General features: G+C 36.4%; 1 protein-coding gene across 3 annotated transcripts in view; it reads left to right on the top strand.

The window, feature by feature from the left end:
* FGF14 (fibroblast growth factor 14) overlaps positions 1–21904 on the top strand; it is a 594044-nt gene that overhangs the window by 465092 nt on the left and 107048 nt on the right. For all 3 annotated transcript variants that reach the window (XM_070240457.1, XM_023621800.2, XM_023621799.2), the window contains exons 2-3: positions 4303–4413; positions 10297–10400. In XM_070240457.1, coding sequence (XP_070096558.1) covers positions 4362–4413; positions 10297–10400 — 156 coding nt within the window. In that variant the 5' untranslated portion in view covers positions 4303–4361. The remainder of the gene's footprint in view (positions 1–4302; positions 4414–10296; positions 10401–21904) is intronic.

Here is a 21904-nt window from a genome sequence, read left to right as displayed (position 1 = left end):
AGTAACCATCAAAATACAGTTATATTTAACATTTTGGTATATTTTCCCCCTTGTATTTTTCCCCACAGGTAGTGTTTTTTACATAATCATGCTCATATTAAACATACTTATGTTATTATACAAAACTTTATAACACTGAGGATTTATTTTTAAGTTAGAAGTCTGGAAAGCCTAATTATCTGGTCAAAAGTTATGGACATTTTTAAGACTTTACTGCGATTACCATCTTAGTTTTCATGTCATTGTTCCAGTTTTCACTCTTACCAGCAATATATAAAATTGCTAGATAAATTACACCCTAGTCAGTATTCGTTCGGGAAATACTTATTGCATAGCACCCACTCATCTAGACCCTGTAGATGTACTGGCAAGCAATATCATACATTTCTCTTCATGCAACTTACAGTCCAGATTGGAGACAGGCATCAATCATATAACTGCACAAATAAATGTGGAATTAAAAGGATGAATTATAAAGCAAACTATCAACATCTGTTTAATCTCAGTGGTGGGTACATGAATGCAGGTTATTGTTTTCTGTATTTTTTAATGTAGTAAAACATATCAAAATGAAATAATTTTGATGCTTAAAAAATAAGTTACACCTATGAAGAATGCTGCCATAAAAGTATTCAAAGGAGGAGTTTGACCTCGTCTGAGATGTCAGGAAAGTGCCCCAGAGGAAGCACTGATGGAACCAAGCTTGGGAAGAAGGAAAAGGAGTTAGCTATGTAAAGATGTGTGCATGTGGGAAGTGTGTATGCACAGTTGTGCAAGGGGGCACCTTTATGCAGGTGGGCATATTTGAGACAGGTAAGGTTCAGGGAACAGGATAAATGTGGGAGATAATGGAGCATTTGTAGGCAGCCCACAGTGACCCAGGTTGGGCTCCTTGCAGGGCATGGTGTGGGAGCAGTAGAAAGCAAAGCCAGGCGGATAAGATGGGGCCCCGCTGCTGCAGGTTGTGTGAGTAAGTCAGCGGGGTGGCGAAGAGTCAAAGAGTTGCTGTGAATTTCCTGGTCTGACGGATGGATTGGGGCAGGCGCACTGCAGGTGGGAAGACCACGTAAGAGAGGCCGTGAGGGGCTGAATGCTGCTGGCAGTGAAAATAGAAAAAGGGAAACGAGTGAGGCAGATTGTGAAGACAGCATCTGTAGGAATTGAGCAACTCATTAGGTGGAATAAAAAAGGTGAGTATGGTGTTGGTCTTAGGGGACTGATGCTGTTAACATAAGAAGTCCAGTCAGGGATAGAAATGCCTTTCGGCTGGAATTGGTGGAGATGGGAGAATTGAAGTAAAAATGATACTGGAGGAAGTTTAAACTCACTGGAGGAAGTTAAAATTTGCAATTTTGGTGAGGGTTTCATGGGTAGAGATTTATTGGAAATGCGGCCAAGGACAAAGTGCGGTGGATCTTAGAAGAGATTTTTGAGAACTTTGATCCTTTCTCACTTCATATTATTGTTTTATATTAAGATGCAGCTCCAAGTATGCAGGATTCAGATTTAGACACAGCTGTGGTTAATGTTTGAAACTTAGTTTTTAAAAACACAGATTGGTTTGCATTTTATTTTAGGTTTTTAAGATGGTTTGGTTCAATTGTTCAATTCTTAGAAGCCACATAATTTAGTAGGTAAGCAGGCAGGATCATGTTCAAACCCCATCTTTTCACTTATTAGTATGTACTCTTTGTCAAATTACTTCATTGCTCTGTGTCTTCACTTCCTCATTTCAAAATGGGCTTCCTATTAATAAGTTGTGGTGAGGATTCAGTGAGCTAATCCTGTAATGTACTTAGAACAGTGCCTGGAACCTGAGAGGAACACAGCTGATGTTATTATGGCTTCTAAAAAGAAAATACCAAATAATGTGAAACTAGATAAATAGAAATCAATTTAGTTTTGTTTCCTTGAAATTAAATGAGAGCTCAAAAACACAATTTCATGCTTTACTTATACTTCCTTATCAGAAAGGAGGTGTGGTCAAGAAGGGCTGTCTTAGCATAATGCCCTCCAGGTTCACTCATGTTGTCACAAATGGCAGGATTGCCTTCTTTTTAAAGACTGAATAATATTCCATTGAATATATATACACCACATTTTCTTTATCCATTCACTTGTTGATGGACACTTAGGTTATCTCCATGTCTTGGCTGGTGAGAATAATGCTTCAGTGAAAATGGGAGTGCAGATATCTCTTCAATATCCTGATTTCACCTCCTTTGGGTAAATACCCAGAAGTGAGACTGCTGGATCATATGGTATTCAATTTTTAATTTTTTGAGGAACCGCCATACTGTTTTCCACAGGGGCTGCACCATTTTACATTCCTACCAACAGTGTATGAGGGTTCCCTTTTCTCCACATCCTCACCAATACTTGTCTTTTTGATAATAGAAAAAGCAAAACTGAAGGGTTCTCTTTGAATAAGTGTGAGGGAGCTTGTGGGGGTTATGTCTTCTTACTGCCTTGCATGACCTGCTTAATTCAAGGCCAGAAGATATAATAGCTAAGACACAGATTATTAAAAGTAATTGATTCAGAACGTAAAGGTTTTGTAGAAAAATTGTCAATCTCTAAAATTCCCTATATGTTTTCATGCAGTTAAGAATCAGTCCTCCCTTTTTACTTTTGTTCTCTCCTTTTCCATTCTACTTGTTTTCAGGGATGAGCATAAAATGACACAGCAAAACTAAGAAAAGAAGTTCTCGGTACTTAGAGGGTTGATAGCCCAGTCAGATCTTCTGAGTGATGGGCAGACTAAGGCACAAGAGTAATTTTTATTTTCATTAATGCACATCTTAGAATTACGTGATTTTTAAAGTTACGTACCACAGAATAGTGAACACACGCAACATAATCCTAATAATCACTTAGATGTTTCTTTTTAAAATCCTAGTCTTGTAAAAGCATCTAGATTGTAATATGTTTAGTCACACTGATGTTGTGATGTTCATGCATTATTTTCCAGGTTTTCCTCAACATCATACTATCTTTGAAGAAAATCTGTGTACCATAGAGTCATTTTCAAATTATTAGTTATGTCAAATCTACATAGAAACAGATATTGGCATTCTTTTAAATTTCTTGAGACTAAACAAAAGCCTAAGGACAATCTGTTTTTAAATAGCTTTTTTTTTTGCATGTGTATTTTTTGTGTTCATCTGTTTGCAACTCCACAGTTCTTATATCCATTGCAAGACGCTAGGTTTCATCGTTCTGTAACATCCTACTGTTTTGACAGCATGATTACATTTGCATGTCCTATTCAGGGATTGTGGAGAGATGCCAGTTGCCATGGCGAAGGTTATGATGTCCCCACATCAAATCTAGTCATGCAATGGGATGGCCTTTGAAAAACCACGTGCTGATATTTATTTTCCAAGGTACAACTGGCTGGCTGTTTGTGAAGCATTGGAGCACTAAAGTGGTCATCCTTTCAATGAATCATCAAATGAGAAGTCTGCTACCATACTGTTTCCCTGTTTGTTTTAATAAACTTCCACTGCCCTCTACTTCAAACCCTGTTGGCCAAGAATCAAAATCTATATTGTATAATTTTACTGTTGCTTGTAATTATCTAAATTCGTAAGGTTATCTGTTTAATTCTTTTAATTTGTCCAGATTATGGCCTCAGATCTGATCTCATAGCATAGGTTTGTTATTGTGCCTCAGCCTGAGTTCAGAAGTCTGTTTTTCCATTTTCCTATGGATCATGCATAAGTACCACAGATGCTCCCATACAAATTAGGGTGGTCCTTTAGACATCAAGGAAACATTCTCCATGTCAGAACATGTATCAAAATGTTAGTATGAATTTTTTTTTAAATGCAGATTTTTCCCATTTTGAAGTTGCCAAATTAATTAAAACGAAAAATGCATTAAAAAGACTTTAATGAAGTTTCTTAGAGCTAGAAGTTTGCAAAACTTGTACTGCCATCTTGAATGATAATATTAGCCTAAACTATTAAACTAATTAGTTTAGGACTTAACTAACAATTAAACTAATCAATTAATTTAATCATTTCAACTAATAATTTAAATAAAAACATATTAGTTTCAGAAAATGACCTATTTTATGCAACTGACGCATGCAGCTTACAATTGTATTTTCTTCACCTTCTATGATTAGTATACTCCAGGTTTGATAAATACAGAGGACTCTGGGAGATGTGAAAGAAAAGGTGCTACTTCTATAAAATGCCCTCTTACTTCTGAAAAAGAAAGAAAAGTAACAGAAAAGAAAAAAAAATCCTCTTGTGACACATTGTGAGGCTTATGATAACTATGTTTGCCTTTCAGATCCCCAGCTCAAGGGTATAGTGACCAGGTTATATTGCAGGCAAGGCTACTACTTGCAAATGCACCCCGATGGAGCTCTCGATGGAACCAAGGATGACAGCACTAATTCTAGTAAGTGACAACCTCAGGCCACCAGTTAACACAGTTGCTAGAAAATATGCTGCTACTTAAATGACTTTGTAAAATTTGCAAATATTTGGTTATGTTGGTTCATTTTTACAAATGTTACACACCAGAATACCATTTATAATTTCACTTGGCCCACATGGATGAAAATACTAACAGAACAACAAAAGAAACCTGTCCTTTTAAGATAATTATAAGTTAATATTTTCATTTTTTCCAAACAACTGTCATAGCCAGCATTATTGTTACTTTTAATCTCATCATAAAAGTCAAGTGGCTACACTAGTGCATTCACATGAAAGTTGATTACATGTTTACTTTGGAAGTATTATTTTTATCAAGCCTGCAGCTTCTTAATGATAATTGTAGAAATTCAAGAACTACAGGGATTAGTTGTTTCAAATAATAAAAATGTAATTTTTCAAATTCTTTGCATTCAACAAGAAAAGATAATATCTTTATAGAAAGGACATGAAGGCTGTGTGCCTTTAAATACACTGTAAAAATATTTTTAATCTATAGAATTGGGTCTGTGATAACTTTTTTCTAATAAAAAGACTCCCACCTTTATTAAGTAATGTTTGTCTTCATTCACTATTTCTTTATATGCAACTTGTCTTTGTATTCTCATTCTGGTATCCCACCTTGTTCAATTGTCTGAATTTTCCTTTCCCATTTTCTATCTATACTGGCATCCTATTCCTTGTAATTTAGCACATCAGTTCTAGAATAGACACACTTTTTACTGCTCAGGAGAGTTAGTGAAAAGCAAAAACGAATTTTATTAGAAATATTTAATCACATGTCACTAGTGGATCTGGAGTAGATATGAATCTTTTCATCCGTTAATCATTTATGCTTCATATGTAGAAAAGCATTCCATGAAAAGGAGGGAGGATTTGAATACAGGAAACCAGATTGTCGGCACTTCCTTTTTTAAATTCTAGTAATGATATTTTTAGTAACACTGATGCTGAGAGTAACTAATAATATAAAGTAGACTGTTTTTGCATTTGGTATTGCTATATGACATGTCAATATTTTTCTAGCCATTATGTTTATTTTTTAGACTTTGGACATTGCTTCTTTTTTTAGTTTTTCTTTCAACTTTTAAATTATTCTTTGTTTACCTACATTTAACTCCTTTTCAATTTCTAATCTTTCTCTTTGTGTCTATTATGTTGTCATTTTGTACTTTTAAACTTTTCCCTATCATATTTGTTCACTGATATTTTGTGTGTGTGCTTTATTTCCTCTTTTGATTTAAAGAAAGAGAAGGTAAAACAATTCAGACATAGGGAAGAAAGAAGAAAGAGAAGGTGTTATTCACAAGACCAATGTCAAACATTGTTTACTTTTTGTTTTTTGCTATCAGGTTGAACCTTTAAAGTTATCAATACTTGACCATCTTTGACCTACAAAAGATGTCCGTGTCTTCTGGTTCAAACTAATGTATATGTACCCACTCATTTTCTTTTCCCATTCTCTAACTCTTTACCCATTCTTTGATAAAAAGACATTTTTTTCTTATGTCTTACAGTGTGGGGGTCACGGACTTTAGAGATTCATAAGCTTTGATGTCTTCAGTGCTCTCTGATTTTCTTTGACCAGAGTCTAGTAGAGCATGAAAACTGGTTTTCCATAACTCTGATCACTCTAAGAGCTATGACCCTCTGATCTATCAGACTAGGGGCTGATATCCATTATCACAGAACTTTTCAAGAAAGGAAATGAACTATAGCTGTATGAAAATGCTGCTTATTTAGACTTCTTGGAAAAATAATGTCCTTCAAATAAAGGTTTTATGACTTTTTTTCCTACCTTCTTCTTTGGTTTTTGTGATGCCAAACAAGTTGGTTATTTTTAACGATGAGAATCAAAATCAAATTGAGAAGTGTTAAGTAGACACTGTCTTTTAAAAGCATATTGCTTCAGAATTTAATAAGCAACACAAGATTTTCTAAATTGTGAAAGTGAAGATGTAGACATTATAGGCATAGGCACATAATTATCTGAATAATTATCTGAATAATTACCTGGTTATCTGAATGAGACTAAACACTAAACTGGAAAACTGAGATACTAAAAGATTCTCAATCTTCTTTTCTTTAAATGTATGGGATTCTTTCCTCCTATTGTGTAACCATGCTAGAAGGAAAAAGAATCTCTGGGTAACTCTTAAAATCCTCTCTAATCTCCCTAAATGTAGGTGAGGATCAGTTCTGGGAATAAAGCAGGACCAGAACCAAATCAGAGCACCCGCAATAGAGAGACTTAGAGTCCTATGCAAGATCTGGCCCACAGCTTCTTTTCTTACAAGTTACGTTGCATTTTCTGTGCTCTTTAAGCCAGTTTGGTTAGTTTTGTTACCATTTTAACATTTTCAAAGACACAGCAGAACAGAATACAACAGGGTGAGATAAAGGTTCTCTCCTCAAAAGGCCATAAAAATTGTAGGACTATAAAATTTAATAAAACTTGGCAGGATTATAGTAGCTTTAAAAGCACTGGGAATTACTAATTAACTCTACTTTTGTGTCCTACCACCTTTTTAATTGAAAAACAGTTTTTGGGGATGAATTTTAAGACATTTTCTTTTCTCTGGTTCATTATAGTACTCTTATGAATCTTAAGAATATTGTTAGCACTGAAAAGTTTTCTTTCCAAATGGGAGCGAGCATTAGAGATGCTGATAGACAGGTCCTAATTAGAGCACTGAACTTTTGGTTTGAGGAACTGTGTGACGTAATAATTCACAAACACATTCCAGCTTTTTGATAATTCTCTGAATACAAAATAAGGATTAATTATCCATAAAAAGGAAAAAGAAGGAGAATAGCCTAAAAATCACCCTGATGTCACGCTAAAGGTCACCAAAAGACAAAACTGTGGCTTGATCCTTCAAATCTTTGTGATTTGAATTCAACACATATCCTACTACTAAATATGAGATTATTTAGAACTAGCTAAAGTCAGAACCACTCTGCTAAGCTGCCTTTGTCAAAATTTGTAGATGAGTTGAAAAGAGGGAGAAAGGCCAGCAGGCAGGAGAACCTGATAGGAATGTTCTCCCAGGCTTTCCAACCTGAGATCTAGAAACCTCTGAGAGGAAAAATGGCAAGAAAATGGTTGATGATGGACAATTGGTCCTAACAGAGAGGATACTGTAGCAACTTGACTGCTTATCATTGGCTTCCATGTGCCCTGGAAGGATCGTTTCCAGAAGGTGGTGAGCGCCCAGGTCATTTCATCACCACACTCATTTACAGGATATATTCCTCTAAAATTCTCAGAGCTTCCTGTCTATCTCCTAAACATCAGCATTACCAGGAACTATGATATTCGATTAGGGAGTGGTTTTCTTTCCCTCAGCTTGCTTTTGGGGATGCCATGGGGTTTTCCTGTGCTCTGAAACCACACTGTTCCCATTACCAGGCTTAATAAATGCTGCAAGCAGAAGAGGACTATAGAAACATCAATATGCTATTAGCTATAGCAAGGTTAAACCTCACACAAACTAATCCCTCTCACCTCAGAAATTCCCAACCTGGTTACTTGATGTGTAAAAATTGCCAGTCACTCATAGTGACCACCACCCACAGAGGATGGTGGCTCTTTCCTTGGCCTGTACCCGAGGGTCCTATGAAGAGCTTTTTAAAAGATTATTTATGCCCTAAACCTGCTCCCAGAGATTCTGATTTAATTGGTCTGGGGTTGGGCATGGCCATCCTATTTTATGAATACAGCTAGTCTTAAAGTGCAGCCAGGGTTGAAAATGACTATTGTATGGAGGACCAGAATGTAAAAGTAGCATGAACATCATTATTCTTACTCCTCTGGGATTTGTGACTTTGCTTTATAATTATGTAAAATACAAAAAGAGTGAAAAAATATAATAATGTCTCAATTAATGTGGATATCTGTGGTTTTAATTAGTGCCACAGATCCATCATGGTCAGCTCTGAATGCTTCCACATTACAGTGGTCATATGGATTCACATTCTATTATCATTCTGTATGGTAATAACTTGTATTTTATAATTCAGGTCCCAACCAAAATCCTGAGGAAAAAAACCCCAGTATATATTTTCTTAGTATGATCATTTTAAACTATCATCTACAATTTTACTCTTTCCATGCCACAGTATTTTAGTGAGATCATGATGCACTTCACTTACTTTCTAGAATTATACTATCTGGCCTATATCAAATAGATGGCACCTACAAATACCATTAGGAGTGTATGAAGGTTAGAATAATTAAGCTTGAGTAGGTTAGGTTAGAATAGTTTGCATGGACAGGTATGTTTTTTCCCAAAAACTTTTGCACATAAATCAGGAATTATCCTACGCTACCCATTCTTTCAAAATATAGGGAAGATGGGACAGTTCAGGTGTTCTAGACAAGAGTGAAAATGGCCAATGGCCTTTTCCCATGAAGAAGGAAAACTGAGAGTTACAGTGACACAAGTACCTCATACTACTCAACAACTCCACACTAATGTTTAATATAAATAATAGAAATAAGCAAACATAAGTCTCATTCCTCCATAAGGATATCCTAAACCTGTAGAATCCTACAGAAGATGGTCCAATGTTAGTTTGCATCATGAAAGCGTATATGCCCTGAGTACTCTTGCAGGGGTGATTACCTATGGCCTGCTAGTTTCCTTTTATCGTTCATGCAGCACAGACACCTTGAGATCTTGGGATCAGTAACATGTAATAATTGGAAGAGAGGGTATCACTTTCCCTCACCCTATTAGAGAAAACATGTGCCTTGGAATTAAATAGAACACAATTTATAAAGTCTACTTTTGAGAACAGTTGAGAACCTAAACCTAAGGTATTTTATTTACACATTTACTTCAACATTTTAATGCTTTCATTGCCTGTTCTAGCCTGATCCTATTGCTTAGCGTTAGACTTTAATTAAGAACTTGAAGGGGAGTAGACAACCTCACTGTGGATAATTAACAATTCTCTTATAAACGTATCTATAAAAAAAAATCTCCAAAATGGTCCAGCAGTTATCACCAAGAATGATGCTAGAACACCCACCACACAGTCAACACATAACCCTGGCATGAAAATGCTTTAAAGTAATGTTAAGACTTAAAAAATTCAATTATAACGTTGCTGTGTGCACTAGGTGAAAAATAGATAAAAACGCTTTTTTTGTTAATAGGGGAAGAAACAAAATATGAAACATAAATGAGTTTGTATCTCTGAGGTGGGTAAAATTGAGCACTTTTCCCTCCTTTTATTTTAGTTTTCACTCATAGCTTTGTGAAATATTAATAAAGAAAATCGTCTTCTAAAATTTGCATGCCATTCAGCTTGATTGGTTCTTTCTAAATTTAGCAGTTTGGCAGGTGCACATCTTTTCTGGGCTCTGCTGGCATACTGTGTTGGTTCTGCAAGAGTGATTTAGTATGGGAATTACCTTGTTAACTTCTAGCCTGTCCCCCATTGCAATGACAAGGCACACCTTCCACATGAAAGACCAGAATAAATGTTCAACTCGGACTTTTAAAATTCTACTCTTTGAGAATCTTCACAGCTGATTTCTTTTGGTATCCGATGGTGTCAGAGACTGAGAGACTAGAATCATGATTATAGGCTTGATTCTGTTTATTATCCCACCAGTTCTTCAGAATACTATAGGCAGAATGCTAAGAAGCTCCACAAATTAAAGCTCAAGTGCTAATTTTACCCATAGCAAAAACTTCTTAATTATAAAGAGAAATAAAAGTTAATTAATTGGAACTTCTCAGAAGAATGTAACAAAGGTGATGTTTCTTAAATTTAAAACAGGAGAGCTTTGCTCCTTCTGCCTGTTCACGATAGACCATGTTTATCTTTACAGCATTGTTCAACCTCATCCCAGTGGGACTGCGCGTTGTTGCCATCCAGGGCGTGAAGACAGGGTTGTATATAGCCATGAACGGAGAAGGTTACCTCTACCCATCAGTAAGTAACATGCCAAAGATATTGGCCATTCATTCAGTTTGCAAAATAACGATAGCAGCAACAACAAAAGTGAGAAAGTTTTGTGTCTGTTGATTCTGCCATTTTTGCTTTACTATTTGACCTTTGCTACAATGCTGTAGGAGCTGTTTATGCATTCCTCATCAATGTTTGATAATATCAGTATACCAAGCAGAAGAGTAATATTACTTAAAATTGTGCATTTGCCATATTTTTTAAATGACCTCGTTCATAGAAAATTGAGCAATTTTGAAAGAGTTGATGTTAATATAATCTTTTTAATTTCTCTTTAGAAATGTATGTCTTAGAGAGTTTCTTTACAATCTTTCATAACAAGAAACAATCAATGTGAATTCTAAAAGAAGAGATAAAATTTAAAAGAGACTAGTTCTTTTAAAAATAAGAATTCAAATTGTGCAAATATATTACTGGGAAAATATGTTTAATATCAAAATGAGTATCGCATTTAACTCTAAGCAGGTCTCTCTGTTTTGTGTTAATGTATATTAGAAGTTGAGCACTTTTCCAGCCTTATAACCTTTTTCTGGAATATTTACTATTTACAAATAATTTGCATTCAGATGTGCTATATTCATACATTATATACAGTTAGAATTCATCTCTGCCACAGGTTCATGCAATAGAGATTTAGATGAAGGTACCCCTTTCGACTATCCTTGATGCAAAAATTGATAGATTAAAGTGATACCTCAGAGAAAAATGCTCTTACTTGGGTTTGCACGTCATCTTCATATAAATTCTTTAAAATTCTTTTGTTGTTAAATAGCATCATCAAAAAAATTACATGTAAACATACACACATCGCTCTCACACACACACACACACACCCACACACACAAAACTTAAGCAGCAACATTCTCTGTTGCCTCCCATGAAAAATGATATATTTTCTTCAGCAAATCTGGGAAATCCTGTCGGAGGAAATGAAATGCGAGCTACGGATTCCCTTTGCGGTGAGCTGAAAAACGCAGGCTCTTGCTATTTTGGAACCTTCATCTGAGCTCCCTGCGGGGTGTCCCTGAGCACAGTCCTGGGCCTCACATTATGTAAATTGCATTCTGTTGCACAAGATGAATATTCAACATATTGCCAGCGAGATCAAGCTAGGATTCCCTATCTCCCCTTCAGGAAAAATCCAATTTAGACGAAGATCATTTTCTGGAGATGCCTTATTTCAGATATAAGTCAATTTTATTGATTTGACATTTATTCTGGTATTTTTTGTTTCTTTTTTTCCCCCAAGTAATCTTTTAGATGCCTAAAAATTATTAGATGCAGTATCTGCCATAGCCTCTGGTTCTCAATTTCTGTTGATGATTTTATCACGTTGTTGTGCTCTGGGGCATGTGTTGATATCAGGGGAAATTTAAATCTTTGTTTTATCTTTTTGCTACTAAAGGAGATGCTTTTTAATTTTTGCAATGAGGTGGTGAATGTATACCTTTTTTTGAAGGTAGGGTGTATCATCTTGAACATGTGTCTTAGCCTATAATACAAGTACTGGCTATTTTCGGTGCAATCGAAGCAGTGCAGCAGGACTAGAAGTGAGGAAGGCATGAACTGCCCAGTCTAGTCCTTGGCGTCTGACTTACGTATGGCCTCTGTGCCCAGGAAGCAGATCTGTGGGCCACAGCATCTGCCCCAGGATTTGTTCCGGTAACAACTTCAGGCTTATTATGAACCCACGGTTTTCTACTCTCACCTCCCTGATTCTCCAGTTCCTTGGCTTCTGGGCCTCCTTTCTGGTGGTTTGATTCTCTGACTTACAGATCTTGATTTTCTCCTCTTCCTGTTTTTGACTCTTTGCACTGAACCCAGCATCTGGTAAGGGGCACTCTCTTCACCGAGCCCTACCCTAGGAGATCCCCTCTGCCCAGGCCAGGCCCTTACAATCCTCAGCCATCTTTAAGAAGACTTAGACAAAAATCAAATGCAATTTCCAGTCTTGACTAATACTCAACAGTTAAAGTGCTCTGTCCATTTCAATATAATGAAATTTGAACTTCAAATATTTCAGTGAAAAGAATGTTTTTCCACATTCAGTCCAAATTCCACATTCAATATAATTTGTATTATATTATAAAATAATAATATAGCACAACACAATATGACAATTATTATACTATATAATAATACTGATAGCTCTCTTTGTATAATAATAATAATAGTTAATATTTGCATAGTACACTCTGCCTAGCACTGTTCTAAGCACTTTACAGTCTTAGCTCATTTAATCCTAGTGGCAACTGGTTAAGCAAATACTGTTGAAATGATGAAACAGATGCACAGAGAGTTTAAGAATCTCTGCAAAGTCATCCAGGTAGTAGATAGAGAAGACAGGATTTGAGTATTATCAGTCTGACTCATTAGCTTACATCTTTAACTGTTTCACTGTACTGCTTCCATGTGGCAGACATTTTTCATAATATGGTCTGGCACCTATTCTAACAAGAAGTTATAAACACATGACAACGCAATGAAAACCTTTAGGGAGCTGTTACCTAGGAAAGAAACTTCATTTCGCTTATTAAGAAGTACAATTTGAAACGTAATCTGTTTCCTTTGGAGATTCTTGAATAAAAAAAAATTATAGAAAGTTATATTTACCCAGGAAAAGTTTGATGTTATATACTGAATATTTAATATTCTTAAAATTTGTTAAATGTAACATCTGAGCTTTCAATTTTAGAATCTATGACAAACACAGTTAGTCCACCTAAGAAGTTTTGAACTAAGTTGCATAAATTTTTTTAAAAGAAAAATCCAGTGAAGCTCAGATTTAAAAAAAAAAGTTAAAGATTTAAGTCTAGGAAATGAAGGAATCTGTTTTAAGCTTATGCCCACCTTAAAAAGATCAACTTAATGTTTGTGCAGTGTAAACTAGTGTCTAATATGGCGCCAGTTTTATTGAAGATCTATAGAGTTAGAATGTAGACAATAAAATACTCAGATCGTTCGGAATGAATTCTGTTAAGTGAAAATCACATTAGTGATTTTGACTCCAGGTGTATATTCCTCTAATTGTTTTCGTGAGGGGACTCTTGTGATCCCTCACCACCCAAATAAAGATATTCAATTTGTCAGATAATTCCACCTCAGGGAGACCAAAAAGGTATCTCAACTGAGATGTAAATAATCACATTTCCGATGCTGAAGGTGCTTGTTCCCTGTGGAATCCTTTCTTCAATATGACAATAGTCATTTCTTTTGTGGTCATAATGATTGTAACACGTTACTTGAACATGTATCTCAGGAGGATATCTAATATCAGGATATCTAATATCAGATATAAACAGTTTGTTTGAAGGTAGACCATAGGCTGCAAGGTTGCAGAACAGAAACTGACAAGGAAATACTTTTGCTAGAGAAGTAGTTTAAAATGATGTTTAGGGAAAACAATGTATTTTGACCAACTATAAACTATTTATAGTGCTGTGAGGAACAGTCAGATTTTTTTTCCTCTTCTAAACAAACTGTGACTTTGAAAGACTAAGAAAATCCTCCATAGAAAGACAAGGTTGAATGTAAACACTGAAGAAAAACTTTGAATGAAAGAAAAATATCATTTATCATGTGGGCAGAGATAAAGAATAGTTGAACTCAGATTTTGTTTCTGATACAAGAAAAGAAAGAGGGAGAGGGAGGGAAGGAAGGAAAAGAGGCTGATGACACAGTGGTAAAGCCCTGGGTTTTTTTCAGATCACCTGGATCCTGGATCAGTCAGCCAATACTCGTATCATGTCCTGGTGTGTCTGTCTCTCAGCCTTCTCATCTGGATAGTTAAAGGGTTTCGCTGGATGCTTTAAGTTAGTTTGGGGGTTTAAAATTCTAGTTTTAGTCTGATTGATTTTTTTGAAAGATGTGGTTAAAAATGTACATAAAATGTTGAAAGAGTCATTATTGCTGTCTTATCACAGGCTGACATTTATGAAAATATTATTTTCCAAATGGTGCTATAAGTGTTTCTATTACCCAGATGCCGGCATCTGGGGAGGCTGTAAGCCCTGGGGTTCTCCTAAAATTAATATTTCATCTGAGTCTTTTAACTAAGTGATGCAAGTAGAGAGGAAGACTTTCTCCTTTCATGTAGATTTTAAAAGCGAATCAGGAAAATGCTTTGCTACTGTGTTTTGCAAATATTAGGGCTTATAAGAATCATCTGGAAAGAGAGGAAAAATACAGATTTCTTGGATCAACCTCTAAATCCTTCAGTTGGTCTGGTGGGAGGCCCAGGAATCTACAGTTTAATAAGGAAGCTCTTACCTCCCCACCTGTCCACTGGTGGGTGATTCTAGAGCTGGTAACCCTGTAATCAGCAACCACATGGCAAGCATCATTGCCATGGCTGGTGGGGGAGATGATGGTAGCTTTAGACCATGATGGTGAGAGTAGAGTTGGTGAGAGATGGTAGATGGACTAACCAGGCAGAGAAACCAAAATTGAGTAAAATGAAATATTTAGCTTTCCTAACATCTACCTCTAAGTTGAAGTTTGCAGGAATTTCAATCAGTTCTGCACTCTTCTTCACTAATGCAGCAACCCAGAAGCCCTGGGACGTCTGGATACTATCACCTCTGTGTGCTGGCATCAACTCACCCAACTATCAATACGCAGTGAATGTGTAGGGGGAGATGAAATGTTCTTTCATTAAAGAAAAAAAGATTAATGCTATGTATTCTGTGAAAAGAATTTTCAAGGACCTCAAAGTCTTATCTACTCTGCATGATATAGTTTTCTGATATTACTATCATATCTTTCAGAAATGTTTTCATGAGCCTCCTCTACAAAAATGGTTCCACCTTCCCTCCTGCGCGCCAGCAGGCATCTCTTACTTATGTGTCTTGATTTGTGTTCCTGTCCTTCCTCAACTTTCCAAGGGCACCCAGAGAGGAAAGCCTCAGAGCTCCCTGCCACATTCCACCAGCAATTGTACATCTTCCTGCAGCGCCCATAGCTCTAGCAAAATGGGATGGAATAATGTTATTTCCTTCTTGACATTTGCTCCTGTGTTCATTGCTCAAATTTGGGGCATAAAAATAGAACTGCTTTGTTTTTTCACAGTGTGGTACCTAATTTCTCTCAAATTCTTTCTGTTCTTCCCTGAGAGTTACGCACACAAAAGCATACACAATAACTCACCTGTATTTCTGTGTTCATGAAGTATAGTGTGAGTTATTTGCCCATCCCTGGGACCCATTCTATCTCTGAATAACATGTATGGACATCCACTCTCAGGACACTGCTCACTATTTATCCTAATGCTGGTAGAGGTATCCTGTGCCTCCTAGCATTTTTTTCCTTAGTTCCTAGGTAGTGCATGGGATTAATTAAATAATCTGAGTGACAGTGACCATTACTGGCCATCAATATCCATTGTAGGTGAACCAAGGGCCTCAGTAGCATCTGAGGACTGCTTGTTCTTGGGACCAGAGTTTTGTTCTTTGATGTGACCCTTGAGAGGAGGGAGGCAAAACTATAACCAAGCAGGATTCTAAGTTCATCTGGTTGCACAGAGGTGTCCCTTTCAGAATGGAAATTCTTCCATCTTTCATCCTTCATCTCTCTGAATTGGTCAGTTTCTTTATCTTAAAAAGTCTATTAAATTTGAGATGATTATTAATGTCTCTGTTATTCTTACAATCTATGACTATGCATGTTTTTCTGTATAAACAATATCTAAGACCTTTTGGGAATATATATATACATATATAATTTTTTATATATATTTGTGTGTTTCATTGGCATTATGCTTAAATTATACACACATTTATTCACATGATTATACTTCTGATCAGAGTGTTTCTATTTCTTTTTGTGAAATGTTGAATAATAGTTTTGAATTTACACCTATTTTAAAGCTTTACTTGCTATGCTTAAAATATATTTCTTTTTTCATTGTTTTCCTATGGTTTATCCCCTTTATGACTCAGTTGGATATATCACCCAGACTGAAAATGGCTATTATTCTTTCTTGGTATTTTGGCTAAGACAATTTATACTAATAAGGGAGCAAGTATGGTACTTCAGTTAATTTCCCTCCAGTATTCTTGTAATTCCCACAACACTGAACACCAATGCGTAGAATATAATTGCTTATGACAAAGGCAAGAATGTCATCATTCTACTTAGGGTCGCTGACTAGAAGGAAAAAGCAATTGAGAAACAAATGGTAGATTACATGGAACTATTTTAAGTAGACTTTTGGACAAAAGAAAAACATGAAACATCTCATTCTTCTATTGTTAGATTGATAGTAGGCAATAAAAAGAAATAGATGTTCTTTTTGGCTACCCAAGTTCCAGTGTCATTCTATGGAGTATGAAGGAAGGAATTGGGATTGAGGTGGAAAAGATGCTGAGAGCTTAAGAGGAAGAATAGGAGAAAAAGAGAAATCAAAAGAAAAGGAGATAGCAAATCAGTAGGAAGAGGCCTTAGGCAGCATTAGGGAAAGCAGAGAGAAAAGAAAGAGAAAGAAGGGAGGATGGGAGGACGAGACAGCAAAGGAAAGGAAATGGAGAAGACACATCACAAGGAGAGGAAAGAGGGAGGCCACATCTTCTGCTCACTCCATCACGTAACTGGAATCCAGCTGACTCTAGGCTCCGGCCTCCAGCTCTAGGGTGGAGAAAATAAAATCCTCTCTCTGGAAGTCCAGTCCCATTTCCAATAACACCCAAGATACCTTTTCTGCTCTAGCCCGATGACTACTTTCTCCTATTTCCCCTCTTCCTATTTTCTCCTCTCCAGAATGCTAGCTATGCTTGGTTAACGGTATTCTCTAAGCAAGGAAACATTTAACTTCTAAAGGATTATGCCTGCGACAGTGAGAATTAGTGGAAAGAGATGAGTGGCAGTGTGAAAACCATTGCAATAGTTCAGGTGAGAGATTCTGAGTATATTCAATGGAATATTCGTCATCCCTAAAAGAGGATATACTGCCATTTGCAACAACGTGGAAGAATCTGGAGGACATTATACTAAGTAAAAAGAACTTCGTGATCTTATTTGTGGAATCTAAACAAGTCAAACACAAAGAAGCAGAGACTTGAATGTTGGTCGCCAGGGGCAGGAAGGGAGGGGAAATAGGAGAATAAAAGAAAAAGAGAAGAAAAAAAAGAGCAAACTAAACAGGGCTTGCAAACTACAAACCTTTGTTTTGTTTGGGCGGTATAAATGTGTGTGTGTGTGTGTGCGGCTTGCATGTGCACTTGCTCGTGTTCTCACTCTCTCTGATCCGAATGCCTTTAGTTGGGACATGTACCCTACAGTTTATAGTCTACAATGACAGCTAATCCTTAATTTTATAAAGGAAGACACTACACACATGATAACTTTGCTTCTACACACATTAACTTCGTTTCTGGGCCTGGAGACATTGGTTTCGTCAACCCCTGAATTAAGGGACTGGAAAGGGACAAAGATATTTGAAAGTGTTTTTTTGGGAAGTTATGGAGAGAACTCCATGGTAGGGGAGGGGACAGAGTCACGGGTCTGTCTAGTCTGACTAACTCAGAACCTGGTGAGCTGTCTTAAGAATGGCGTACAGATAGAGAATTGTTCTGTGATGGATGATGGTTGATTTCCTTTTTACTCGGGAATGTGAGACAAAGATGAAGAAATGGGGTCAATGACATCAGCATGGATGAAGTTAGATGTTATAAAGAACTTTAGTAAATAGCATGGCTTCCTGAGGAAGCTTTCTAATATGTTTTACTTGATTCCTAAGTATCTAGAATCAATAGAAGCAAGTTGGACACTGGATAATAGAGCAGAGGACTAGCTGAGTTAAATTTATAACTTGTGCCTTTATAAAAATGATGCTAATAATATGGGAGGGAAATCAGGTCTTCAGATATTCTCATGGAGGTTCACAATCCTCAACATACATAAGATTATTCAGACAACATTGTAAATATTCAGATCCCAGAACATTAATCTAAAAGATTCCAAGAATCAGAATTTTGAACGTATATCCCAGGCATTTTTCGCACCAACGCCTGAAGGAGCACAGCTTGATACACACAAGTCCATCACTGTCTCACGAGTCATGACTTAGAGATTACATGATTTTATATCTACCATTGTTTATTATTCTTATTATTATCATAGTTTACAAATTCATGGTTCCATTCAAGCCCCTTGAAGTAAGCAGAATGACATGACCGTAAGCAGTGCTCGCCCTTCCCATTGACCAAATGATCAGGGCTTTGAGGAAGTATATGGAGAGAAGTCCTGACTGTGATTGCTCGCTCAATCTGTGGAAAGAATAGGACAAGAAAAGTGTCTTTGAGCATCAAGATAACATAGAGAAAGGCAGGAATTTTGCTGAGACTTGAGAAACTGAAATAAGAGAAAGTAGAAACAAAGTAAGACATTGAATTTCAAACCAATAACAGCTGATTTGCAATCCTGAAAAAGAGAAGTCATCTCCATCATGTAAGCTCAGGGGAGAAATTGGCCGGAGACAATCAGCCTGGGGCCACTCGGCACCTGCTGACTTGAAGGGGTGATTCAGGACAAGGGCCTCCTCTCAGAGCAGGTTTCCAATGACAACAAATCTAGATTGCTTCAGAAGTGAGCTCTTTTTAGTTTTTAAAAAATTACTAAGGAAATAAATATACCTATATTTAGTAAATCACCTATTTTTCCTAGTCCTCTATTTCCTCTGGAAAATATTGCTTCCTCTAAGTAGGGCCTTCCCACACAAGTCCCATTTCCAGAAGAGAGGAGACTTCTTTCTACATGATCAGCAGGTCTCTGGTGCTTGGCCCACCTTTGAGCGTCTTTTCTGGGTCCCCTATAGATAGTGGGTTGATCCCATGTGGGCCCATCGTTATATGGGTTACTTAACTCTACCAAAGCCCATAATCTCTAAGTCACAAAAATTAAACACATATGTCTGATAACAAAAGGGTCTGCAAGAAATATATAGAAGACCATTTCTTCTCGGTGTAATTTCTCAACACTTATATATAGGCTGAAGAGTCAAGCACTTGGTAGAGATGTGTATAATCATGAATCCATTCAACAAACATTATTGTATGCCTTCCAGGGGCCAGCCTGGTGGCATAGTGTTTAACATCACATGCTCCACTTCGGTGGCCCGAGGTTCATGGTTCAGATCCCAGGCACAGACCTTGGCATGACTCATCAAGCCATGCTGTGGTGACGTCCCACATACAAAATAGAGGAAGATGGGCACAAATGTTAGCTCAGGGACAATCTTCCTCAAGCAAAAAGAGGAAGATTGGCAACAGATGTTAGCTCAGGGTCAATCTTCCTCACCACAACCAAACAGAACAAACGAAAACATTATTGTATGCCTTCCATTGACAGATATTGTGCTGTATGTGCTGGAGCTTTAAAGATAAGTGAAAAATTCCTGATTTAAAAACAAAAACCAAAAAGCCCTGGACATCCAACATAAAAGAGGAAATCATTTGGAATGCATCTTTACTAGATGAATTTTAAGGCTCCTATCTTTTCTCAGAATCTATGATTGATTATATTTGCACATTTCCTATCACTACTTCAATAGTGATGGATATGTAGGAAGTCTTCAATCTGTAGTTCTCGATTGGATTGATTGTTGTTAACGTGGAATAAATTTCACAAATGTTATTATATGTTCCTTGAGCACCCTCCTGTTTATTATATGTCACTTATCTTTTTTCCCCACTGAAAAACATTAAGCATCAGCAAAGAATGTATGTCTCTTTATTTCTCGGGTTAGAATTGTAGAAAAGCACTTATTTACACATTGCTTTCCTGAAAGAGCATGATAAACCCACAGAGACAGATCTTGGCTATGCAATGTTTGCGTTCTAACATGGTCAGATTTGCATTAATGAGGTGAGTGGTAATGTTGTCCTCACCTTAAGAGAGACTCTCAGGGCAAAAAACAAAAACCTGATTTCTAGTAAACATTGCTAGCACTTGAACTTGAACATTTTAAAGCAAGCACATGAAAAATGATAAGTAGAGAAAGGGCTTTATTATTTCTATATCTTCATAAAATGGCATGAAATACTTTGATTTTATATTTCCTTTTAGTGTCAAAGAAAAAAATATAATTGCAGTTTACAATTTTATCCTGATTTTCTCTAGGGTGAAAACTATAAGTTACTGTAAACAGTAATAAAGTTTAGGTTTGATTGAAATGTTTCAATTTTTTAAAATCTGTACTTGTAGAGGGTAAATAGTAGGTAGTAGATGGTGAAAGGAATTTCTATATATAGGGAGTTTTAAAGACTTCCTAAAAAATTGAGTCCTAAAATGCTAGATAAACAATATTTGAGAATAAACTATCTCTTTGTTTTCATTTTCCACATCATGAAAAAATTTCGAAAATCTACGTAAGTGCTAAGAAGGCCAATATGCCACACAGTGAATGACAAATCGGCTTTAACATTAAAGCAATAATTAATAGCTACTAAAATTGGGGGCCAAATTCTGCTTCTTTAAAATTTATTTACGTTTGTGGAAACCCTCATGATTGAAATTGCAACAAACCATTCACCCAAGTTGAGTTGATGGTCTTTCTTTCTGATTATTTCACTTTTAGAGAATTTTTCTTCTTCCTACCTCTGTAATGGGAGCTACCTGCCAAGAACTGGGAACCCGTGAACCGTGAGTTCATGGTGGGCCCTAATTTCCTCAATGTAGCCTCAATGATTTACATCCCATTTCTTAGTCACTTGGGAATTAAAAAGAAAAATAATTTATGAAATCATAAAAATATGAACTACATTTTTTTTTCAGAGAAAGAACTATAACAACCTTTATTGAAAAACCAAATTGACTGTTCTTCACATGTTATATACTAACAAAATAACTAGCAAAATTGTTCTTTTGTTGATAATTTTTACTGTTTCCTCTTGCTTATGCTCTCTGTTTCCACTGATTTTAGAGTTATAATACTATTGAAAGAATGATGGCCATTTATTTGACGAAAGAATGATGACCATTTATTTGACTGAAAATACTGGCCCCATTTCCATTCTAATATTACCTGTCAACCAATATCGATGCAACACATGCTAGAACCTAGAGAAATAATGGTGAAAAAGACAGAGATGGCCCCTGGCCTCACGGAACTTACAGTTTCTGTAGAATTGAGTTCCATGCACAATGCACTTTAACCTTGAATGATTTCTGTATGTCATGGAAGGGCGTTTTGTGCTCTGAACTTCTTAGGGTTTCACTGAATATTGGCTGTTTATCGTAAGGTAATGTGTTCAGTTTGGAATGCAAGTTCATAGAAAGGCACATAATGTATTTCTGAGCAAGGATGTAATCTCTTGAGAGTTTTATTTGGAAGTAGATATTGGTTTTAGGATCTGATTAAGGAAACGAAGAGAGATGAGTCACTTAATACATGCCTCATGCAAAGGCGTCATAATTGGTTGTTATTTGAAACCAAATGGGAACTAGATATTTCTGTGAGGTTTTGGAATTGCTACATC

This window comes from Equus caballus, chromosome 17 (assembly GCF_041296265.1).
Source record: "Equus caballus isolate H_3958 breed thoroughbred chromosome 17, TB-T2T, whole genome shotgun sequence".
Taxonomy (NCBI): Eukaryota; Metazoa; Chordata; class Mammalia; order Perissodactyla; family Equidae; genus Equus; species Equus caballus.
Note: the sequence above shows the minus strand (reverse complement) of the source record. Positions and strands in the feature narration are given on the sequence as shown.